This window comes from Watersipora subatra, chromosome 4, assembly GCF_963576615.1.
Source record: "Watersipora subatra chromosome 4, tzWatSuba1.1, whole genome shotgun sequence".
NCBI classification, from domain to species: Eukaryota; Metazoa; Bryozoa; class Gymnolaemata; order Cheilostomatida; family Watersiporidae; genus Watersipora; species Watersipora subatra.
Genome location: NC_088711.1, coordinates 58261446 through 58288728, shown reverse-complemented (window position 1 = coordinate 58288728; position 27283 = coordinate 58261446). Strand labels below are relative to the sequence as shown.

Sequence of the window (27283 nt, the reverse complement as noted above, 5' to 3'; positions counted from 1 at the left end):
TAGGACAAGGGTAGCCCATTACTCTAAAGACCAGCATGAATACATGAAACAAACAAACAAACAAACCTCATGATTGTCACACATTAGCAAAACCAACAAGAACACAAAAAACAAGCGCAGAATCAAGCGAGTCTTTGTGTGCCACTGTCACCTATAGGAATACACAAGAATGAGCTGTAGAACATACCTGTTGGTGTAGAGAGCAGCGAGCAGGCGTATGTTCCCTTTTATCTCTAATCTTGACAACTTGTACAACAAAATGTTTCATCGGAATGGCAATTACGTTGCGCAATCGCAAAGGATAAGTAACCCCTATCTTGATCAGATCGGCCCGTAACTTAGAAACTATGCAAATATTAGTCGAGACAACGTCGACAGGGCGACACGACGAACTAATGCGATGTGGATGAAATTAAGGGAACGCCTGAGCAACAGTGTTTGGTTGGAGAGACTCGGTATTTATTGCATTACTATTGACATAGCAAACAGTGACTAACTACAACAGGTGGGGCAACCAGACGTCTTACACTGGTCTAAAACAGTAAAAGTCCTTATCATGTAAATAGATAAAAAATAAATGTATCAGTGCCGCAATTTAAAAAGCCAAATACATGGAGCTAGGTTAACATCTATAAATGGATACTCTTTCGTTAAGTGTATGCTTTTGTAGCACAACACCGAGTGCACAGCATTATGGGTAAGAGAGTATTGCTGCACAATAGTGTCAATTTCGGGCTCATCTGGAGTTCCAATCAGGAGGTAATCATATGACGATATTTCTTTCTTCACCTTGACCATATCCTCGGACTTATCATATCTGTATGAGAGGACAATTACTAAAGAACCAAAAAGTTCAACAACATTAGAAAGCTGCAATATCTGATCTGGTTGTTTGTGTCAAACTAGTTACAAAAGTTGTATTCACTTGTTTTTTACTTGATGTTATCTTTGAAGAAGCATTGTAAAGCCTTAGCTGGTCAATGAAAATTATGGGAAATGGTTTTTGATGTTTGAGGTGATCTGGTTGCCAGGATGTTTCAAGATTAAAATTGATAAAAGCTGATTTCATTTAAAACACTCAAAAGAAAAATATATACGAAATGACATCACTAGTTGTTATCGTTGCAATAGTTGATATCAGCTATTGTGTTGAAGTTGCAGCATTACGCGCCTCTATTTTGTCAGTCTCTTTACTACTATTGATGTCATAATCACACTGCGAATAGAACATTTTAACCGCGATCAAGTTTTGTGGATTTTAATCTTGAAACATGCTGGTAGTCGGATCACCTCAAACATCAAAAACAATTGCTACTGATAGAAAAATACTGATACTCCATGATAAAATTTACTAAAAGCTTGTTCAAGTTACTCATTAATTCCATTCTTACAGTGAGAAAACTACCAATAAAGACATAGTTATAATCTACTTGAATCACAATTCTGATTAAAAGCTGTGTGCATTCTCTGCTTAATATCAACCCTACTTACAACACTAGAAATATGCCAGTCTCAAAAGTAACTGATACAAACTTCAGTTTAAACTGTAATCTTTCTCAAGATTTAATCAAATACAAAAAAATAATTTTGCAAAACTTATAAAAGAGACCGTGTCAAGTCTGAACTCAGCTGCTTTATAGCTGCACTTACTAGCGATGACCTGTACTTAGTAATGCTGCTTTGGATAAAAGTAACCGCTGACAACCTTGACTAAAGCGTTGCACCTTTTGAAAGGCAAAAAGTTTTACATCATCTGAATGATGTGAAAATAAATTTAGCTTTTCAAGCGCCGCCTCTTTTGTATGTTTACAGCTGCCTATGTATTGGTTCATGCGAATCAATATAGCAAAACTTCACTGTTTTCATCTTTCTAGATGAGTAACTAAGTCATATAATTAATTTAATATTAATTAATAATATTAAATTATATTTTAAGTTGATATTAAATTAATATTAATATATAATATAATTTTGATAAAGTAAATTTGATAATTGAAGGTAACAAAAATATTCGACTGACTTTAAAAATAGTGACAAGAAATTTGACTTGGTCAAAGAACTGAAGCGTTTCAACGAGCCTTAGAAGTTGATAATATCAAATTAACACACTAAACTATTATATAGGAAACAAAAACAATACAGCTGCCAGCAGACATGTGGATTGAAATATTCTAAATCAATATAGTTGTCTGCTCCTGCAATCACATAATATAAGTACAACCTGAAACACTTTAAAATTATTGAAGGCTTTTACTTGTTTCAAAGCCGAAGACCACATTAAAACACATCCAACATTTTTACAGCAGTATCAGTGTTTATACGCCTCCTTGTTTGTATCCAGCAGCACAACAACTGTATCAGTATACATACAGCCTATATACATACTTTGTACACCTACTGTATATACACATACAGTCTAGATACATACAGTCTATACACATACTGCTTATCAGGCTTCTCCCAGCTGGAGTAGAAGAGTGAACCACCCTAACCATTTGTGCCCACACCATCTAGTTAACCCACCTAGGATAATGCCGGATTGCGAATGGTATCAAATGCGCTGTAAAGATGAGGCTATAAGCAGTAGTTAGAGTGCTCTGAGAATATGTTCAAATTACAGAAAATCGCCCTTATGATACTAAGGATTACCCTGAAACTTAGCAACACCGCCGAGTGATCAACTGGTAGAGTACTGGTCTACCGAACCGGTTACGGTGGTTGGATAACTCGTAACTAAATTCTGGAACCAAGGCTATATAATCAGCAACACCATGACATCCCTAGCAATGCCTTGCAATCACCTTAGCAATGACGTTCTTCAATATATTTTGAGGTAAATTTAGTTGAAAAAACAAGCAAGTTTCTCTGAGATTTTTTTGTTGACTTTAACATTGCTAGCAGTTTTTATGTTTCATAGGATTATCCCCCATGTCATATGCGGAATAACCTTTCATAGAGTTATCTCCCTTACCCATATGCTGACTAGCTTGAAAAGACCATTTGAGCTGGAATAAGATGGTTATTGAATAAATAACCAAACTCTAGTAAATAATAATAAGTAAATAGTAAATAAAATCGAGCTTTAGTAAATGTAAAGAGGACTATTATAGCGTATCCACTAATAACATTTATCAAGATGGTATGCCTATGCCATGTTTGAACTAGTGATAATTCTCAATCAGTAAACAAAAGTAAACACATTCTATGAGGACGAGAACAGAACACTTCATATATTCACAACATAACAATAACTTCACACTGACCTCCAGCCTTTATGCTCATGCAGAAACCTTGATACTCCCGTTTGAGCAGCGTAGATGTCAATATGCACAGTGAGCTCTGAAAAAGTAGGCAAACTCCATAATCATAGAGCAAAAGAGGTTATCATTTGCTTACAAATGCCAAGCCCTTAATCCTCTTGTTTGAGAATTTTAAGTTGAGATATTCTCAAAGCGGTGAATATGTGCAGAAATAGTTCAGATAAACTTTATCCGTGTTAACGTTTATATATGCTATATCTATAAATGCTTCAGAAGCTTTCCTACCCTAAAGGTCTGACGACACTATGAAATGCATCCATAATGTGTAGATATTTAGTGTGGCTACACACGCTGACGCTACTGAATGATACGCGGTGTCCACAACTAATTTGACCTATGAGAATTGGTCAGTTGTGTGAAGCCGGTGACATCCTTGTAGCATTTTCAAGTACTGTTATCAAGGTATCATTAACATAGTTATTATCTAATATGGGTCATCATATTTTGCAATAGCATTTGTGCGACTAATTGCACTGCTATATTTTGCTCCAGAAATGTTTCAGATAAACGATAAAAACAACTAAGTGTAAATATACTTCAAGTCTTTGACAAACTAAACTATAGAAAAAAGAATTGTAACAGATTTAACTACTGAAAGAATTATCTAAAATGTTTTATAAACAGTTTCAATTTACAATATATTTCAACGATATAATTGCAACGATCTCGATTCTATTTTATTTATTTCTAACATGAGCTATTTGCGTCCAAGATTGGCTTGTGTGCGACAATGACAACAAAGCTTCTCACGAACAACTGATTAAATATGGGGAAAGATATTCTTGTTTGTAACAGCTAGTTTTCATACAGCTGTTACAAACAAGAATATCTTTCTCCATATTTAATTAGTTGTTCGTGAGAAGCTTTGTTGTCATTGTCGCACACAAGCCAATCTTGGACGCAAATAGCTCATGTTAGAAATAAATAAAATAGAATCGAGATCGTTGCAAATAAGTACTTTAGCCAATAATAGTTGCATCAGTTTTATCACTACATATATAAACCAACAGGTTTGTTTCTTTATGAAATTGTTTCAAATCACATTTGAGAAGTATAAAGACAACAACAAAATCACGTAGGCTATCTTCATAAAATAGGAAGCCCGTGAAAATCTAGCAAATTATAAAACTTCCCAGTAAAATATGTTGTTTCTAGGCGGAACAAGCGTTGCTAAGGAAATTACTCATTAGTAGCATACTCTGACAGTTTCACTGAGCTCTCCTTTATGAAAAGCTATGAAATTTCAAGTATTTCTTCACTCTGAGCAAATATTTGATACAATAAAAGAATCAAATGATAAAACCACAAACATGATTTTTTTAAAGACAAGTGAGCAGTCTTTTACAACCTTGACACCAACTTCCAACAAAGATCACAACATTACAGCACATTTAGATGTGTTGGCTTTTCCCAAGAAAGCTGATTTATTTAAACTAATGGCAGCTATGCCAATTTTTTATTTAACTGAGTACAGCTAAGAGAGGAGAGAGCTAACTGACTAAAACGGCCATGACACGAACTTCACAACAATTTTTAAAAGTATACAAGATTTGAAGTCAAATTATACAAATCTTATTGGCCATCAGTTTTGAATAGCACGAGATTTGTAATGAGTCCTGCATGTTTCAGAGCTGGAGAATAGCCAACAGATGAAATCAAATGGGGTACATAAGAACTATAGCAGTAGCCAAAGTGTTAATATAACTCTTTCATTGATTAGCTGCAAGGAAACAAACACTATTGTTTTTATAGCATAATTAACATCAATATCTTCCATTAAAAATATTTGGTCTCAGCGAGCACGACAAAAGGAATTCTAACAACTTGAATAACAAACTAAATAGCTAGCAGATGACACTTATATAAGAGTGTATCTTTACTAATTTAACACTGAAGAATAACTATAAGGTTGTCATCGACCTACGACTGTGTCACGTTTTGATCGACAGGTCGTAAGCCGGTCTGGACGTAAGTTGAACCATTAAATATCATATTACTAGGTGAATACCCGGTGTTGCCCGAGTAATATAAAAGTCTTTGCGCAGAAAACTCGTTTTTATTCAACATGAACAAACACGTACCATTCTAACTTTTAAACTTCATATCATGAGAAAAGTGTTTTGTGCAGTTTCAATAAACTAAGAGAACAAATAATCAATGAGTACATGAAAGTGTGTGTATAAAAAGGTTACTGTTGTAGCAGAAGTTCACTGTATTTAATGCTTTGAGGAATGATACTGGGACCTCTCAATACTGATACAAACGTAATGAGATATCAGATTTTTGTTGCCTGATACTTTGTCTGACCGAACGGAGGGAGAATATAGAAGCAATTCTTACTCCAGATAATACAATTGTTCTCATGAAAATCATTTAGCTTTTACAGATTTACAGAAACTGGAAATATGAGCTCATTTGAAATTGAAACACCACAATTGAAAATAACAAATTAAAAAAATTGGTAATTGAAAAAATCACAAAAATAAAGCACAAATAAGTAAAGGTGAGGGAATTAATAATTATAAGTGCACATTTGGCGTGTGCAATCGCAAAAAAGATATACAGTAAGAGCGATGAAAATTATAATGGCTTAGCCTTGTAGTTCTGCGCGCTAGTTAGTAGACTTGTGATTTGAATGTCACAAGATCAAATCCAGTACGAAGGTGATTTTTTTGTTGCAAAAACTATCGCTATAACTGGACAGAGGACATACAAACACTGAGATTCATATATATAGATTTATATCACCCTTTAAATATAAAATCATAGGAAATGCAATATAAAATGAGAATACAATTTAATTTCAAAGCAGTCTTGTTTTTTGTTTACTGTAGCGAACATTCTTCTCGACAATAGACAACCACATAGACTTGAAGAGCTTATTGTATGCTCAAACTATGTAAAATACCGTAAAACCTCTATTTGAACGCCATGGCACTCTATTTTTCAACCCTTCTCCTATAGTGACATTTTATTAGAAATGGCGTTTAAATAGAAGGTGGCTCTGCATTTTTTGACTAGCTCGTCAGAATTTTGCAGAGATGTTTATAAGGCAAAAGATTGACAAGTTGACAAAAGACTTAACTCATTTCAATTCTCATCAAAACATCACAAATCTTTACCTATCCTAATTGCGATGAATCAATTCAATTCTCCCAAATATACAAAATCCATTCTCGATCAATTGTTACAAAAATTGACAACAATATATCAAAATAACAATAACCCCAAACTCTAATTTAGCTACGCGCATTAGCTCAGTTTATTGACTGTATAGCAAATATCAACCATTTCCTTAGAGATTTCATTGCTTTTTGGAGTATTATTAAGTCATGCCTACCAATTTTTGCTGACACACACTCGGTATTTTTGCTGTTAAAGCAGAGTTTCAGCCATATAACTTCAATTCAAAGTTTTTTTCAGAAGATGCAAGAAATTCCGCACAAGAATCAATGCATTTGAAGAACAAATGGATTGTTTCATATTTTTGTAGTTTAGTGAAACTGGCTGCAAAAGAAAAATGCTAGCTACTGTTTTTGCAGTTTGACCAAAACACAGACACGTTATCTAACTTAAAAATGAAGTAGCCAAAAATATCATTGATCCAGTGTTGAAAGATTTCACTAGCGGAAATGCATTTAGGTCGCTATTCACAATATTTCTGTCATTCATCATAGACCGGAAATTAAAAAAAAATGAAACCACTTTTATGCTGTTTCGTGAGTAAAAGAAAAACCATGCAACAAGTTCGCTTTTGGCACAATGATAACCCAACTTCCTAAACTTATTGTGGCAAAGTTTTGCGCAAATCTGAAAACACTGCGATCCGTGATCTTTGTTTCCATATAGGCACAAAGGTGAGTCATTATAAAGCCTTTTCAGTAAAATGAACGATATTTGCAAGTGTCAATCTTTGCAATATTGTCAGTGCGCAGGCAAACCACCAAGCTAGTGCGCAGTACATAATAGCATATAAGCAGTGACATCGGAGTCTTCTGAAATAGTGTGTGGGTGGCAACATGGAACTGCACAGACATCTTCACTTTGGCGCACATTAAGGAACAGGTTGTGTTACTTGGGACATCATGTTTCCGATAAATTTTCTCTCAACGCAGTTATTTTAAAGGTTGACTTGCAACAAAATTTACATTACAGTTATTTGATATGAAAAGATTCACCATGTCTTACTCTGTTGTGTTGTAGGTGCAAAATATGTGGAAAGGCGATTACAAGCTCTTAAAAGCTCAAAAACGAACAGAAAATTGCAGCCACACGAGACCGCCGTAGTTTGGATACCCTTTCCAAAACGGCTCAAATGTGATGTAGTTGCAAAAGATTGTTTCTGTTTACACTTTCTTGCAACCTCATTCGTCGAAAGATTTTCACAAATATACTTCACGCATTCAATAAAACTATGTCTATTGTTCTTACGCGTCTGTTTTATCGTTATTGCAATGCTGTCACTTTTAGCTGTGGTATCTTATAACTTACCGTAAAAATTTGTTTAAATTTTTAGCCTTAGCTTGAAGGAGTACATACCATTGTCTAATAATCATGACGAGCCTGTTGGTCACCTGTGATAATCGAAAAGTGCTGCAGAAATTATTTGCGAAGTATTGGGTCACATGATCAGATTACGACTTGCCGATTAGACCAGGCTGAAACAAAACTGTAAAGACAAAACAATAACCAAACTTCGTGGTTATGCCATCGAAATAACGAGATTCCAATCTACGGCGGCTTTTCGTTTTTGAGCTTTCAAGAGCTTGTAATCACATTTCCACATATGTGACACTTACCACACAACAGAGTAAAACATGGTGAATCTTTTGATACCAAATAATTGTAATGTGAATTTTGTTGCAAGTCAACCTTTAAAGGGTGCATTATTAACGTTGTAAGAGCTTCTACTGCAGTGGCGTTCTATTAGAAGTGGCGTTCTATTAGAAGTGGCATTCTATTAGAAGTGGCATTCTATTAGAAGCAGCGTTCAAACAGAGATTTTACGGTAATTATGGATTTTCCGCGTTTGATTGTGCTCAAAAAAATTATGAAAATTCACCTTAAAAACAAAATTAAAGTCGTAAAGCTGGTCAGGTCCGACAGCAGTCGCATAGGTCGTAAGTCGAACAAAACCTGTATTATATTTTAGACTACAACTTAAAAAAATAAATGGGGTACATTTTATACAGCTGAGATATCAATGGAAGAAAAAACAGATCAAACCTTTGTTTGGATTAGGTAGTGAGTTAAGGTACTGTAGAGCACGGCCCCCTGGGTAGTTGTGATAGGACAACTTGAGGAGAAAGGATGTCATCAATACATTGACTAACAAGTGTCCAACCACCGCTAATGTCATCAAACCCATCAGCAGACTTTTGTATTTGTTGTTCCACCTGCATTAGTTGAAGCTAAAATAACATGCTAATAAAAGATCGTCATTTATTTCTACAATAGAAAGTACCAGCTTAACCAATAATGCGGAGTGTCGCGCGTAAGATTTGCCGGCGACACAAGGTAGGAATTGTTTGCTTCCCCGAAGGCACGTATGGTGTTTAGGTTGAATAATGAGATAATGAAGCGTAAATGTGCTTTTAACTACCAAAATGTAGCAAACATCAGTTTTATTGATGACATAATGCGGTGCTAGGTTCGCAATGAAAAATGGGGTAAAAAATATCAATTTCCAGCTAGTAGGTATAGCGCAGAGCCGCTTCGCTAATGACAAGGTGTGACAAGTGTCAGCTTCATCAATGGAATGATGCAGTAAGTTCCAGTTTCATCCAATTCATGGCATAATTAATGATAGTATCGAGATTGTAATTGTACATAAATATTTTGGACGCTTTAAGAAAACAAACAACAGATTGACATAAATCAATTAGTTTAAACTTTAAACCAATTTGATTGGGTACAAAATTTACTTTTTACTATCTGAACAACTTGTGAGAAGTGTAACTTCTAAAAAAGTAAGTAAACAACTTCTAATATAAAAGATTGAAATGATGGGTTGGTACTTAAAGCAGAGCAAAAGCTTTTAGCAAGAATTTACTGCAAGAATGTCCATGTTACATTTTCCAGCCACAAAATATGTTTGTACACAGTACTGCCTGAGGGAGGAAGGAAAACTTTGACAACCTAAAAATGTTTGGCTATAGGCCAATCCGTCTACCTCCACAAAATACAATGCTAACAAAAACATATTTCTTGACTTTTATATAATAACAAAACCATAATTATTTATTTTATATAGTAACAAAAACATAATTATTTACCTTGGCTTGGTAACAGAAACAATTATTTACTTTCGTATGACAATGAAAAAATAATTCTTTACTTTCTTATGGCAACGAAAACAAATCTTCATTTCCGCACAGTAACCAAAACAATTCATTATATTTGGATAGTAACAAAGACATAATTATTTACTTTCGGATGGTGACAAAAACATAATTCTTTACTCTTTGACGGTAACAAAAAATAATTCTTTACTTTTATATTTTTCTAATTTATAACTCCTGCTGTGCTTTCCTTAATCTCTGTACACCATATTGAACCCCGATGAGTGACAACAATGTGACATCGAGATATGAACTTAATCTCCTAGTTAGTATGGCATACAAGTGACACTCGGTCCGCGTTAGAAACAACTTGACTACACAAGACTTGGCAAACCGCCAACATCACCTTAGTAATTACTGAACACACGCAGATGAGCAGCAGATATTTTGTTATAGTGTTATATGAATGTAATCGCGCTAATAGGAGTCATTAATCATTTGGGCACAACAAATGCATTGCACGAACAGAAGAATACATGAATCATTCAACTCTAGAATCGACCAACACTTGATTACATGAATACCGGTTTATTTTAAGTAAATGAGTTGCTGAGTACACTGAATGGACCAATAGCCTTGATTTACAAAAGCTTAAAATACCTTTTCATATGCCATGAGGCCAGCTAATACCAATATATGCTAGAGTTAACACTGGCAGGACAATAGCAGCGAAATTGTATGTAAATCACAGTTAGGAACACCGAGTAGAAATTATTAAAATGAGATGACATTTTAATTTCATTAAACCAAGTTTTGATTTGCTTCCATTTTGACCTTGACATTCATGAGCTACTGACTGGGCATTACTACTACTACTACTACTACTAAAGAAACAGTACAATCCCATACAAAAAACTCAAGCAAGAGTTGGTTTTGTATTCTCAAGGCTAGTTCACATCTATATACAGTAGTGCTGTGCACAGGTAATAAAACTCGTTGGATTCGCGGGTTTATCTTTTTTCGAGTTTCGGGTAATAGAGATTTTGAGCATTTCGGTCTTGCGGTTTCGGGTTTTGACCTCAGTTCGGGTTTTGTTACACGGATCCGTCGAGTAGAGTGGACAAAAACTCAGTCTATTGCGCCCTGCTCTCTAAACACTGTTTAATAACCTGCCTGTTAACCCTTTGAACACTGGCCTTATTTGTCATTGCGTGTTAGTAACTCTGGGCAATGTGTCAAACGATCCGAAGAGATATACATTGCTCGCCATGGCGAGTTCAGCGTTATCCGTTATGGTAAAAACCGATAAGCAAACGGAAAAATGACAACATTTTATTGAATTTTAGGCAAAAACAGATTCACAAACAGATGAGCGATAAAATTTTAGTTCAAAGTTTGGGGTTTACTAAAATACATACAGAAACATCCTTAAAGTATGTGTTTAGTAAGCTAAAATCATTTAAGTTAGCTTCAGCGTTTATGTTACACGTCTGTCTTGAAGGTAAGAACTCTCCGTGTAGTACACTGTAATGTTATATTATCTTGCAAATCATAACCACAAAATAAACTAAAGTCATTGTAGGTACCTATGGTTGCTAAGGTTAACATATTGTTCTGTTACTACTTTTTGATGATGATTTTAATAGATTATTTGATAGATCATAGGCTAAGCACGCCTATAGCCTATGATATTTTTGCATGCCAACACTAGCATACAAAAATTGGCATGCTAATTTTTGCATGCCACCAATGAAACAAACTAAAATTATATAATTGTAAACCAAATAATTTTTCATGGTAATCGTAGCAAAACAGACTATATTTAGCCATTACTTGCTAATTATTTCCCATTTACATTTAAACACCTTTACATTTTTATTTTTCCTCCCAATTTATTTCAACGAAACACTTCTTTCAAGTTGTGAAACTTGAAAGTTAGTTATTCGACAAAGTTTGAAAACCTTCACACTGTTTTTATTTTCTCTCTTAATTTATTTCAACTACACAAAACACTTTGCTTATATGTAGTTTGAGAGTTAGAATGACAGATGTTGTTATATGTTCAACACTAATAAATGTTCTGTCCAAAGACTTTTTATTATCCGGGCTCCGGGCAACGCCGGGTAGTACAGCAAGTACTCCTATAAAGACACTGTAATTCATCAACTTTTAGCCCAATGACCGATAACTCCAAAATAAGCACTACAAATAATTATATATAACAATAACTAAATGTATTACAGAGTGGCGAAAAGTAAAAAATTATGATAAGTTTTTATTGTAACTCTATTAATTCATTATTACTGTATTGTTACTCAAACCGAGTGCGAGCTCGCTTATACAGCAGTAGAGGTGGTTATATAGAAGCACCACTTCAGCTCTTTCAACTCAGACACGAGCAAGTGTAAGTTAACTTGACTACTTATTATTACTTTAATATGTTGTATTTTCTTTTTTCCTTTTCAACTTTCAGCTTGAGCTCTTTTACTACAATTTAGAGAAACAGGATGCTTTGAGAACATCATATTCGAGTGATTAATCTAAGCTTAGGGAGGGTCGCATAGCTTAAAACCAATTTAGTCTTATAGCAGCTTTCATACAGCTGTTACAAACAAGAATATCTTTCTCTATATATCTATATATTTAAACTGTTTTTCGTGTGAACACCATCATCACCATTGTCATACAAAATCTATTATGTTTAGTCATCCTAGTAGAAAGAAATTAAGAGCCTTTATCCATCTAGTTTTATATTATACAATAATTCAAATTCAAAGCCAGGCTATGAATGGATGAAGATGCACTCACTTTTAGGATACTTCTGAATTCCTGGCATGTACCCAAGGGGACAACGTACGGCAAAATAACCAAAAATAAATGTACTGAAGAACATGGTAAGCGATTAGCATTTATTCAGTTTGACGCGTAACAATAAACTTGAAGTTATTTTCGACATGCCACTTTCAGTGATACGTGGCCAACAGGTAATTATTCTATCAAAGACCTTGGGACATATCCAACAAACTTTAGCATAAAAAAATAAATTTGTTACCAGGCACGGGTTTTGTTGGTGCAGTCTAAAACATTAAATTATTTACAAAAATCTCAGAACCTGACCTTTGCATCATCACAGATGCACCTATCTACTTGTCAATCGAGTCAACTCGGTTACTCTGCATCATCGTGTACCCAAATCAAGGCAAAAACTATCATATTTCCTGTAAAGATTTTTAAGGGTGCACGATTACAATCCAAACGTGAATAGGCATAGAGAAACTAAAAACACCCTAATAAAGGCAAGATGTACCAATTCTTATGCTCCTAGTATGTAAGATGGTAACCATAGCGATGCTAACTTGGTTGAAGATCAGAAGAAAAGGACTCACACTACGGAACAAGCACGAGCGGCTGCCACATTGAGCACAGGCACAACATAAAGAATGAACCGAAGTTCCTTGTGAGGGAGGAAGGAGTAGAGAAACAGGAAGCCAAAAGAAGGAGCTGCCATGACGAGACATCTCCTATCCAACACCATACCAAGGGGGACGATCGCCAGACTCATACCCATTGCCCTCGGCAATGCTGAGTAGAAGTACCAAAAGAAAGGAGATGTCTAACTGCAGGTCAAGAGGTCAAACAGCACACGAGTGAAGCAAGACATCAATAGTTGTTGAATGTTGAATAGTTAACAAGCATTCAGGCTGAAAGTTTAATATTCACCCTAACAGCTGATGATATAAGTTATAAATATATAGCATATATTAATATTTATTACAATAATATTATTATTTTATATCAATATATTAATATTTATATATATAAATACATATTATACAGCGCACCCTCAAAATACGATTACCCTGATATATGATTTTTTACCTCACGAAGTGGAACGTGATGATTTTTCACCTCACCTTGCGAATCTTTTTTTACCATACGAATTCAACAATATTTTCGCCCATGTTCAAAGTTGGCAATCAGTGTGTTCATACGTATGTCAAAATAAAAAAGACGCCAAAATGCTGTTGGCTAAAAAATATTTCACAACGCCTAAAAGAGACACGATGACCGATTTTTCTGCATTCAGTAATTTTCGTGTAAAACGGTAATACATGTATTTCCCTTTGAAACAGTAGCAAAGTTGGAGCTGCAATCCCTACCCACCTAAGGTCTAGTGGTCAGACAACTTCCATATACCTGCTAACAAAAATCCGCTTCATTACGAAAACAGCCTTGCTCAGGTTTTCTTTCCAAATTAGGTTGAAAAATGTTTTAAACAGGTTCGCTAAAAGTTACAATGAAAGCGAAGACAGAAACTGATAAGTAATAAAATTTAAGTAATAAAATTTTAGTGATAAAAAGTTAATTCAGTAAAATAGTTGAAAATACATACTAAAGCTCAGCTTTAAGTGTGTGTGTTTTGTAAGCTAAACTTATTTGACGTGAATTCAAAGTTTGTTATACGTACATCTGTCTTGAAGGTAAGAACTCCTTACGGTACATTACATGTAATGTTATATTTTATTGCAGATCATAACCGCTAAATACAATAAAGTTACTGTAGGTAACTAAAGTTACTAAGGTTAACATACTATTACGGTACTAATTTTTAATATGTACAGCACTTATAAAATATTCCAGCAATGTTAACACCAACCAGAGAACATTAAAATTGAAGATTTACCAAGAGAAAGGAAAATGGACCCTTTCCTTTTATGGAAGGCATGGCTATTAAATATAAAGATCGACCATTTTTACAAGTAAAAAAGGATCAGATGCAACTGCTTGATCGATGCTTTTTAGCAGCTGAAGGAAATAAAAGCCATTAATCCTTCAATCGATTACGACTACCAACTTTTAGACAGTTTTTACCAACTTTTAGACTTTATTGAGTGAACCATACAATGATATAAATTAGTGCTGGGCACGGGTAATCTCTCGAGTCTTGGGTAATAGAGATTTTGAGTACAGACACTCCCCTACTTACAAACATTCGAGTTACGAACAACGATACATACGAACATGTCTGCACGTATGTCCGCCGCTGATAAAGACGCTTGTTGTCGGTATTAGCGGCGGAAAAAAGCGCTACTCGGAAGCACCATCCAGCATCCACCTTCCTCTGCCCAGTTCGTTGCAGTGCATAAGTGCGTGAACGTATCTCCAGTGCGCAAAAAACGTTTTATATTTTTATCATTAAATATCTCGGGCATCCATTATTCAATATGGTTGGTGAAAAGCGAAAGGCTTCTAGTGAGAGTGGTAGTGCAAAAAAGAGGCAAGCCATTTCATTTGAAACGAAAGTGTCAATATAAAAGAAGCTTGATGCGGGTGAGAAAATGGTGAGCGTTGCACGAGCATACAACTTGAATCGTTCGATCGTCGGTACTATTTATAAACAGAAAGATCGTATAATGGAACACGTGAAAGGTGCAGTGCCTATGCAATCGACGACCATTAGCAAAAAAAGAGGGAAAGTCATAGAAGAGATGGAGAAACTTCTCACCATTTGGCTCGAGGATCAGCCCATCTCCATCAAGACCATTACATGATATAAAATACATAGTACAGTACTGTACGTATTCTCTCCATTTTATTAAATGTTTTTTTCAGTACAAACCAATACAGGTTACTTATACAAGCCTTAAACATACGTATATAAGCCTTCAATATACTTATATAGGCCTTAAACATAAATTATAATACAAAATATAGCACTGAAGCAACTTATGAACGAATGCACCTTATGAACAATCGTTCGGAATGTAACTCGTTCGTAAGTTGGGGAGTGTCTGTATTCCGATCTTGCGGGTTCAGGTTTTGACTTGCGAGTTCGGGTTTTAGTACATGGATCGCCGAGTAGAGTGGACAAAAACTCGATCTATTGCGCCCTGTGTTCTAAACACTGTTTGATAACCCGCCTATTAACCTTTTGAACCCTGGCCTTCGTTGTCAATGCGCGTCAGTAACCCTGGGCAATCTGTTCAACGATCTGAAGTTTTAAAACTTTTATTATATACATTCATATACATATATATACATATATATCATATACGCGCGCGCTCATGATACAATGATATTTGGTAAAACACTAGTAAAAAAAAAGTCAGGCAACCCACAGCACATGTCATTAAACAGAAAAAAACAGTACTTCATTATTCGGACTAAAACTATGAAAGTTTGTACGATTTTAAGAAACTCGTAAAAACATTTACAATAGCACCATATCTATTGAGCACATGTTCATCATTATTTTATGACTCAAAATATACTGGAAAATTATAATTAGTACTATAAAATGCTTTATTTGAATCACAATCATTTATGACCTACCAACAAACGAGTTGTGTCGATTTTTTCGCGATATCATTAAAATAAAATTTGTTATTAAAACGAAGTAGGTAAAGATATTTGAAAACTGTTACAAATGGAAGTGAAATGTCTAGTCTAATATCTTGTGCAAAAATCAATATGATTGGTTTACACTGTTACTTAGAAACGGCTTTTGCAAATAAAGCCATGTGAATGCCGGAATTCGGCCGATAGAGATTCTGACACACCCTACGAAATGCCTGAAAACCGACAGTTGGGGTTCAAACTTCAAAGGGCTCAGGCTGCGAGCATGAATATCGGTCATTAGAAAATAGTAAAAAACAATAAATAAATTGAATAGAATTATAATTGTATTGTAAATTTTAAAATATGTCTGACGTTTGGAAATTTTAAACATAAAACTCGTATCAACAAACCTGATACCTGAAAAACCCGTTAGCCAAGAAGTACTCGTGCTAAGCACTACCATCTACCTGATACTCAAAAAGCTCACAGAAGGGGACGAGTCTAAACTCGTTGGCCTACATGTACTCATGCCCAGCACTAGAATAAATAGAGTTGTGTGATCTTGTTAACTACATATAGATCTGCGTGCATCAACAACTGACTCACATGTTTTTTATAATAACGATTTATGCATCAATCCCTTCAATAGTCACTATTCCTGATACATGACACTGATGTGCAACAGAAGCAGACAACTCCCATGCTATGTTAAAAGGATACACCCCACTCAGAGCTTTTGTTTAGCACTGCATTGAAGTAGAAGGCCCAAGCCTCAGGCCACACCAACTGCTGCCAATAGTAGGAGTCTATGAGCAATGTACTGCCTGCAAACACCAAAATCTGGCAGTCAGAGAACACTATCGCTAAATGTCAATAGAATTGATTAAATTATGGGGCGACAACTCCTAACACTGTTGATGCAAATGGAGAAGCATACCAAATGCATCTAAACATATTACCAACAGTGTCACTTAGCATGGTGCATGTCTGGAAGCAATTCGCCATATATAAAGTAGAAGCTATGTTTTTCCCACACTAAAATTAAGAAATTCAAGCTATCGGTATTTGCGGAGGAAATATGTGTGATTTAGCTTCCGATGTGACCTCATATAGTTAAAATAATTACTTGTATGCTTAAAGATGAACTTACACAAAATTTTAACAGATTTTATCAGAAAGTATCGGATTTTTCTATCATTTGTGATTGTTTTTCATGTTTGAGGTGATTGCCAGAATGTTTCAAGATTAAAATCGACAAAACTTGATCGCAGTTAAACAGCTCAGAAGAAAAATACGAGTGAAATGACATCACTAGTTATTATCGTTACGATACTTATGACGTCAACTAATGGGTTCAAATTGCAGCGTTATGTGTCTCCGTTTTGTCGGTCGCTTTGCTAATATAGACGTCATAATCAAAGTTTCACTTGACCTGAGCGCTCTAAACGTGATCAAGTTTTATCGATTTTAATCTTGAAACATTCTAGCAGTCGCACCAACTCAAACATCAAAAAACAATCGCAAATGATAGAAACCTACCGATACTTTCTGATAAAATCAATTAAAATTTGGTGTAAGTTTATCTCCGAGATGTCAACATTTAGCCATAAATCAGTCTCGTAAAATATAGACACTTATCAAGAAAGCTATCAGTGAGTGAGCAAATCTCACCAGCGGAAACACAAAAATTTATAAAATAAATTCCAGACAGTCTGGTTGACACTGAACAGTTACAATAAAATAACACATTAATCAAAATCAACTCACTGTCAGATAACTAAACAGAGTTCAATTCATTTAAAAACAATCATCTCAAATTATAACCAAGTGAACAAATTAGAAATTGAGTGCGCAAATCATCCATGTGTAAAATTAGCAAACATTAAAACATGGCTTAAGCCTTACCGAGACTGATGCTGCCGGCAGCAACTATCCAAAATAGTAGCCTCCAAACATTCAAACGACCGTAAATAAGAGAGATAAGCAACATGAGTCCAAAAAGAAGGAGCAGTTCACAACGGAAAACAATGATAGCGAAACCAGCGGAGAAAACGAATCCCCGGTGCCAGCTGCGAAGCCAACAGCTCACTGCTAGTAGGGCTACAAAAGAAAACAATACAACTGTAAGAGCTGTCAGTAGAGTAGAAGTATTGCCAGAAAGCAGCAGAGCTACAAAAGTAAATCGCAGAGCTAAGAGTGAGCGATTTAGAGCTATTAAGGCAAAAAGTTGTTACAATCTTTTCCGGCATCTTTACATCTATCATTATGTCAATTTCGCACAAAATCTCTATAAGTGACTAAAAGTGGTAACATACATGTAGATACTTAACACTGTGCTGCCATAGCTAAAATCAACATTAATTCTGGTGCATCAATAAAATCAAGTTTATTTTAGCAGTTCCACTATCTCAAATCTCAATATAAGAATCCCTTATTGTAGAGAGTAAGTCACACGAACTTGGGTTACGATAATAGCTAGATACGTATCGTGCGCTGACTAAGGCGAGTGGGAATGATTTGATGGAGTAAATGAACAAATACCAGATACGTGTTAGAGTTAGTGCGACTGCAAGTGCACCATTTGTTCGTACAAGTGTCATTATTTCCTTCAGCAAGTTTCTTTGAACTGAACAAACACCTGAACATCCCCTAAACACTATTATACCTTTGTAATCATCAACTTTTCACTGTTGAATTTTGTTGAATAACTGTTCGTTTTTGAGCTTTCAAGAGCTTGTAATCACATTTTCACATATTTTGCACCTACAGCACAGCAGATTAAGACATGGTGAATCTTTTGATACTAAATAACTGTAATATGAATTTTGTTGCAAGTCAACCTTTAAGGTAAATAAGGATAATTTAAGGCTCCTAATTGTAAAGTATGTCAAAATGTTTATGAGTGTCCGAAATAAGTTTCAATTCTGCGAGCAAAAAGAGAGTTAGATTTTATATAATTTCATATAAACCATAAGATAACAAATACATACATTATATGTATATACTAGCTGTACTACCCGCCATTGCCCAGGTAATAAAAAGGTCTTGGCACAGAAAATTGATTTGTATTTAACATATAACAACATTTGCCATTCTAACTTTCAAATTACATATCATGAGAGAAGTGTGTTGTGTAGTTGAAATAATTTTCAATTTATTTCAACTCAACTACATAACTATTTTCAATTATTCAAATAATTGAGAAAACAAAAACAACTGTAAAGGTTTAAAAATTTGTCAAACAACTGTAACTTTGAAACTTAATACCATGAAGAAAAAGTTTTATGCAGATCAAATAAATTATAAGAAAACTAAAACAATTATAAAAAGGGTTAAGATATAAACATAAACATATAAATGTGAAATAATTAGCAAGTAATAGCTAAATTAAGTCGGTCTTGCTACAATTACAATAAAAGATGATCCGGTAATAATACAATTAATACGAACTGAGAAAACAAAATAAAAATTCTGAATACGTTGAATTAATAATAACAATTCCATCAGAAGCTATCCATCAAAACTTTGAATACGACGATACTGGTGCCTCTCGATATCGGTGCAAATGTAAAAAGGAGATGCTTTACTATGTTTGTCTGCCCGAACGAAGAAAGAATGTCGAAGCTCTTCCCATAAATATCCGCATGAGAAGAATTGGCCTCTACCCCACATATAGTAATAGGACCTGACAAGAAAATTTTTTAACAGGGGCATCGTAACGTGTGGGCGCATTGCTAAAATAATTAGTGTGTGGTTACGGTATATTGAATATGATAACAACGTGCATCATTACGTGCATCATTACATCTTCTATGGCTCAGTGGTAGAGCGTCTGGATTTCAAACATATGGTAACAATCACCGTGGGTTCAAATCCATCAGAACGAGGACAATATTAATTCAAAGATTTTAATAGCTATAGCTGGACGCAGACATATGAACAACTTTGAGATATATATAGATTGCCATAATGTCATAAATGCATTAGCTGAAGTGCAGAATATATTGCTAGTAGCTAGTGTTATAACTTGATAGTAGTGAGTTGTAGGTCTGTAACAGCATCCTGTGTGGCTACGCTTTAGCATAACAACCCAATTACCTGTGTTTCATTCACTTCAGCGGAAAAGAACCAGTTCTATGTTTTTAAACTAAGCTATGTACCAATCATGGGAACAAACTCTCATCTCAATGTGTTTCGTGGAAACATCCTTTAATTAGTAACTGTTCAGTTAGTAGCTGGGCAGTACTTCGTCAGGCTGAAACTTACCAAATATTAATGCAAAGGTGTTGGGGAGTGTTCGTGAGGCATAAAAAAGGAAATGAAACTGAGAAGACAAGAGAAGGCAACTCCAAACAGCAACCGCCGAGCCATAGAGCTTCTTAACGGAAGAAAGGAAATGCAGGTAAGAGAGCATAACCAACATCATCAGCATCAGCCGCGCTGCATGAAACAAAAGGAAATAAAAGTAATTCAAAACAAAACAAGACCCACACGATGCATATAAAACTGGAAATGTAGACAATGGAAGATAAGACGCAACACTTCCATATCAATTATACATACGTTGTTGTAGTGGTATTAGTACAAACAAGAGTTGTCTACTCTTAATGAAGATACAAACATGAGAGGACAACTCTTACTTGTAACAATACCAATACATCACACGTTAGCAATGTTTAACAAGCAGAAATAAACTTATTACCTTCTTTGGTTAATATATACTAATAGTAAGCACCGACGATGCTTGGGTTTTTCATTTTCAATAATATAGTCCACAGGTGAGTGTTTGTGAGACTGGTTTTAGGAAACAAGTTGTGAACCCAAAGATTTTTAGCATTTTATAGGAAGGTACAGCCTATATGCATATAAAGTTTAGATGAAATCGTCCAATAAAATTTAGAAACGCATAGCGTTTACAAACGCGCACAATATAAAAAGTGGGGTTTATTACTATAGGTCTAACGGAGAAGCTTTAGAAACACGCACTAAATTTAACAGAGTTAATATATTTATTGCAGCTCATCGGGGCCTACTCATGTAGCTATTGAACTTCTGGATGTTACACTTGAAAAGCATGCAAATAATGATTGGCACACAGTTCCACTAGAAAACATAATCAGAGAATACAGCTGCACGGTTAATACATTTTATGAAAGGACAAAACTGCGCTCTAGTGTTTGATTATCTGTTTCACCAGTTAAAATATAATCTTATTCAATTATAATATGAGCTAGCAATAATATGCTGCCTCCCATGATAAGAAAAACTATTGCACATCATATTCGCTGTGGCTTGCAATTAGTAAAATCTACTGGCCGTTATGAAATAGTTTTGAAAATTATCTGTCCAAGGAACAGATTACTCAAGCTTGCGATCTACAATTTAATGTACAACCATGTGGGACATCCAACACGAAGCCTCAACTATTTGGCCGGGTTAAAGCCCCCCAAAAACAATCGAAACTGGTGTAATTTATTTTCGAAGATTCAATAAAATCGATATTTTATGAACATACATAGCTCAAATCTTAAATTTATTTCTATGAACAAAATTTTTTGTATATATACATGCATTCACATATCTAGTACTAAAAAAAAATACAACCATGTGCAATTGTCCCTGTATGAAATGCTTGGAAGCAATTTTTTCCAGTAGAGTCAAACGCTATAACGTAGCCATGTGAGCCACCATAACGATTGTTTTCTCTGTATATTCCAAGTACAGTATATTAAAAGTCCAAAAAGTTTACATCACTTCTATCATTTGAATTATTTTTATTCTGATCAGACAAAAAATCACTAACGATCGCAGGATCAAATAATCTTTTATTTTACCGTTTTGAAAGTCGAGCCTACGTTGACTGGTTTTTCCAACTTTTATTCTTTTCCAAGGAGGCGAGATTTGTTTAGCTTTTAGCACAAAGCAACGCTTCTCAGATAATCGTTTCATATTGTAAATCATCGACCGATATCTTGTCGATGATATTTGAAACTTACTAGTGTTCATATCCTTTGTTTAACGTTACTAGGCGACAGCTTTATAAACGTCTACCGAAATCGACATAAATGTCGTTTCCCCACGCAACCGGTAAACGACATTTTGGTTGTTTCCCCTGCCAAAGGGTTAAGTTATGACTGTGGGAAAATCATCAAACATTTACCATTTTTTGGATGCAGGAAACATTTACAAATGCCAAATATTATAACAAATACAGAGACAACAACACTATGCAGCTTAAAAGATATGCTAGTGTACAGATACACAAGACATCACTAAGAATACAACACAAGGAGATATGCTAGTGTACAGCTATACAAGTCATCACTAAGAATACAACACAAGGAGATATGCTAGGGTGCAGCTATACAAGTCATCACTAAGAATACAGCACAAGGAATTATGCTAGTGTACAGCTATACAAGTCATCACTAAGAATATAACACAAGGAGATATGCTAGTGTGCAGCTATACAAGTCATCACTAAGAATACAGCCCAAAAAGATACACTAGTGTACAGCTATACAAGTCATCACTAAGAATACAGCACAAGGAGATATGCTAGTGTACAGCTATACAAGTCATCACTAAGAATACAACACAAGGAGATATGCTAGTGTGCAGCTATACAAGTCATCACTAAGAATACAGCCCAAAGAGATACACTAGTGTACAGCTATACAAGTCATCACTAAAAATACAGCACAAGGAGATATGCTAGTGTGCAGCTATACAAGTCAATTATACGAATAAAACTGTAAGACACTCCTCCTGCATAGCATATATATATATTTCTGCGGCCATGGTAAAATAATCATCCAAAACACCTTTATAGTTTGTCCTAATGCAGGAATATCAATATCAACTGACTGAGTTCTTCAGCTTACAATAAGCAGCAGGTGAGAGTTCACTTCTAAGGCAAGTACAGGCGTAATCAAACTACACAATATTGATGACTAATAAACAAGAGATACGTGGGTTACTTTTAATCTAAACTTGACAAGTACAACGTGACACCTGTGAGTTACCACGCCTGAGGATATAATTACAATTCTTTCCCGATCAACCACATACAGAGCAAGTCAATCACTGCTAACAGCAGCAATAGCAGCGCTCACACGGCTGACAGCGGCCATTCATAAGGAAGGCGGTTAGTAATCCTTTTTAAAAATTAAACCAACTTACCAGCATACTGTGTATAGAGCTTGGGGATGTGGGCAAAGAGAAGAGAAATAGGCATACTGGTATAGCCCACAATTAAGCTTCCAATAAAGGTCCTTGGCAAAGGCCCGGGAAACTCTATATGGTCAAACTACAAATAAAAGACAGCCAAGCCAGGTTAATGACTCAGTCTAAAGACAGCTTTGGTAGCAGCATAGGTTCGGCGATGTGTCTTCACAGCAACTCTGTGCGAATTACTACCAGATCATTGTAGCATTACAAAAAAGTACTGTATGAGGCTTGGTTCAACAAAAACTACCGCGGTGTGCGAAAAAAACTGGACCCCTAAAAAACCCCTAGTTGGGAAACTAAAATTCCCATTTAAGACCTTGTTACTCACTGGGAATTTAGTCAATAGCCATAAATGAGGATTAGATTAATTCCCATTTTGTGCTGATCTCAAAAATGTAAACCAAACAGCTATAAAATATGTTTTTGAATGATTATATCGGCGAAATTCTTGACATTTTCTTTTTGACAGGCGAAGAGCATTAAAAACTCTTATTAATTAATATTCTCTCGAACATTACCAAATATATTAAAAACTGCCAACTTTGAGTGGTGTGGAAATTAATTTTGGCTAAATTCTTTACATTTCATTTTCTAATGGATAAGATAACAATATGTACAGATATGATAACACCACATACATTTTCATTTGCTTATTTTAAGTTAAATACGTGTATATGAGTTGAATGTTTATATTTCTAGTAGAAACTCAATAAATCTGCAAATCAAAAATTATACTTTTTAGCAGTCTATTTAGAGGAGAAGCATAACAGTATTTGAAGGGGTGCTACTCCATGTTTATGATGACAATTACTCCATGACTAGGGATGACTGACAACAGCCGAATTAAACATACAGTCAATCTTCCACATATGAAGCACATTTGCTTCCAGAACTGCGTCAAATGTTGAAGCATTTCTTCACAACAATATATTGCATTGCAATTCCCTTAATTTGTTCTTCAGCCTAAAAACTTAAAGGCTTGTATGTATTTAAATTATGTATAAAAACTCAGTAACAAATAATCAATATGAATGGGTAATATTGGCAGTTAACCTTAAAACATGCGAAAGAGAATGTAGCCGTGTGGGTGTATGTATGTATATATACAGTGAAACTCGGCTAACTCGACCTTCACGGGACCGAGAGAAAGTGTTCGAGTTATCAGAGCGTTCAAGTTATGAAAACACTGTCACAAGTGCATGTATTATTGTATTTATCAGTACATATACAAACTATATATAAATCAAAAGCATTGATTGCTTGTTGCAAGTTAAGGGACCTCTCATGTAATGTTTTAACAATTTTGATCAGAAAGTATAAATATTTTCCTTTTATTACATGAGATTCGTTTGTTTGCTTTAGGTGATGTGACTGCCAGGACGTTTTTAGATTAAAATGGGCAAAACCTGATCGCGGTTGAAACTCGCAGAAAAAAAAAACATTTTCCTTTTGAGCGTTTTAACAAAAACCAGCTTTGCCGATTTTCTTAAAGTTTATCTGAAGGTTACCTCGCTTCTCCTTGCTTGCGAAGGGCTATCCCCAAGCGGAAGTTTGGTAAAATTTGATTTTTGCAAACCTTTAGAAAAGTCGTTAACGGAAATATTTTGCCGATAGTGGTAATAATGACGCCTAAGAACTACTAAAAGTTGTTGTTTATCTCTATGGCTTGGAATAAAGTGATATTCTAAAGCGATAACAACCGTCTCGGTAGCCGTTGGGCAAAAAAACTGTTCGAGTTAACAAAGTTAAGGTTGAGTTATTTAAAGCAATTTATCATTGCATGGGAACGGACCAAACAAATCCATTCGAGGTAACCATGTGTTCGAGATATCCGAGGGCGAGTTATCTGAGTTTCACTGTATATAGTAGATGCTCCTATAACATATACCTCCTATACATAAATTCAAGAAAACGTAAAAAAATTATGTGAAGTTTTTGCTTCCTATTACGTAAAAACTCCATATAATGTAATGTGCCAAATCAGACAAGTTCTCAAATTTGATTTGAACGTTAGTCTATCTCGCCACAATTGCGAAAAAAAACGGCGTGCGTATAGCGTTATACCCACATATTATATACGTACACAACTTTCGCAACAATCTAGTCCGTCGTGATAGATCGTCAGATGTGTCGACAAAACATAGAATAAGATAGCTGCGTACTGTTCATAAACACAAAGGCGCTCGATTAGTGCAGGTGTTACAGTGTAGGCCTGCCAATCTGAATGCCACAAATTAGAATATCATCAAAAGTTCTCATTTATCCTAACCTTGACCTCTGGATACAGGTTGATGATGAACAGGTAGTACCGCTTTTTTGTAAAATACTTTGTTGTTTTGCTTTTTTGTAGACATGTAAAATATTTGTCATTAGTTTTACTTTCAAGAGTACACATTGCTATTTAGATAAATAAGCAAATCGTTGTAAATGAATACATGTCGAAGATATGCGCTCCCCATCAACTTATTGTAGAATTACCACAATCAGGGTCTATAAAAACCAGTGAGATTGATCCTAAAAAGGAGAAAAGCTGTATGTGAAAACCAATAATGCTGCAGCTACAGTACAGCCCACAAATTAAAAAAGTCAAGTTTTTCTTTTTGTATGCCCAAAGAGGTGAGTTTGGAAAGATCTTGGAACAGATTAGGCAATTTACATGTATTTTACTGTTCTTATAACGTACAATCTTTTTAACGTAAATGTTCCTGAAACGGATTATTTATGTTGTAGGAGCGCATACTGTATACCATTAAACCTCTAATTGATCACCACCTCTATTTGACCACCACTATGAGGGAAAGGTTGAAAAATAGAGCGCCATGGTGTTCAAATAGAGGTTGCACAGTATATCTATATATTAGTGCTGGGCACGAGTACTTCTTGGCCAACGAGTTTAGACTCATCCCCTTCCGTTCGAGTTTTACGGGTATCGGGTTTGTTGATACGGGTTTTATGTCTAAAATTTCTGCCCATCAGACGTATTCTAAAATTTATAATGCAATTATAATTCTATTCTAATAGATCCTTGAACAGTTCAATACATACTGTAGGATTACGACTTACTGCGAGATCGAAAATACTTTAAAAATATATAAACAGATCAGCCGAGCATAATAAAATTGTTTTTAAAGTACATGTATTTAGATATGAGAGCTAACAAAAATCTACAAACTATTGGATCCAGAAAATAGTTATAAGATAACGTGGTAAGCTGACATTCAACCATAGTCTCTTAGACACACCTGGGAAAGATTATATCCATAGTATATATGGTCATGCACTGCCTGCAGATTGAAGCTCTCCTCAACCTTGGTGAAGGGACAGAAATAGAGATAGAGTGTTGATGTGCTGACACACAGCAGCCAGCTGGCCAACACCGCCCCGGGAAGCATAGTAACACTAGAAGCTGCGAACAACAGAACAAACTGTACGTTCTGAAAAGCTGAACCAAGCTGCATAATTGATTAACAAATGACTAAATTAGTGAGTGAAAAGTTCCAACTTTAAATTGTAATTTCTCCAAGTGGTGTCAAGTTAACAAACAAAACCTTGCAACGATTGTTAAGCTAGCCATAAACTAATTTTGTATATCCAATTTCAAAATAACAATACGCTGTTGTCGCAATAGAGGGCCATAAGCGACAAAACTTAAGACATACAATTGAAGTATAATCAGCCAAAGATGGCTACCGTAAATGCTTTATGGTATGTCATCAATTTGTTCCAAAACATGCTGAATGAACTAATGTTTAATGAGCGCTGTTTCTGTTCTACAGACTGACCTAGTCATATGGAATATTCCACTACAAGTATAGAAAAATAACATAAAAACAGACTATACGAAGCCAGAGATCGTTGAATAAGTTTACACAAACTCAAGCAGAAACACGAGGTTACCTGCAGATCACGTCTTGTATCATATACATCGTCAACTACGGAATCCCAATTCTAAGATAGTAAGCCTGGACAACGGAAGTATTAAAAATGAACACTGGTAGCAGAAATCTTGTACTTTTAATTAAAATACAAATAAAAACATTTTGATAAATTTTTATGCATTTTGAATCTAAATTTGCAACTAAAATTAAAACAAAAATTTTTAGTAAACTAAAA

The 27283-nt window shown here is 35.1% G+C and overlaps 1 protein-coding gene across 2 annotated transcripts; it reads right to left on the bottom strand.

Moving 5' to 3' along the window:
* Window positions 1-410: 410 nt before the first annotated feature.
* On the bottom strand, window positions 411-27082 carry LOC137393538 (dol-P-Man:Man(7)GlcNAc(2)-PP-Dol alpha-1,6-mannosyltransferase-like). Of its 2 annotated transcripts, none has more exons than XM_068080131.1 (10): window positions 27068-27082; window positions 26413-26576; window positions 23123-23249; window positions 20207-20380; window positions 17846-18040; window positions 16661-16764; window positions 12988-13214; window positions 8547-8716; window positions 3264-3339; window positions 411-817 (listed from the first exon to the last, which is right to left on the bottom strand). In XM_068080131.1, the coding sequence occupies exons 2-10, from the start codon at window positions 26560-26562 to the stop codon at window positions 583-585; spliced, it is 1458 nt and encodes a 485-aa protein (XP_067936232.1). In that variant the 5' UTR covers window positions 26563-26576; window positions 27068-27082; the 3' UTR covers window positions 411-582. The 2 variants fall into 2 exon arrangements, with proteins under 2 accessions (XP_067936232.1, XP_067936231.1); XM_068080130.1 differs by lacking the exon at window positions 27068-27082 and adding an exon at window positions 26953-27045.
* Between the last annotated feature and the right edge of the window lie 201 nt (window positions 27083-27283).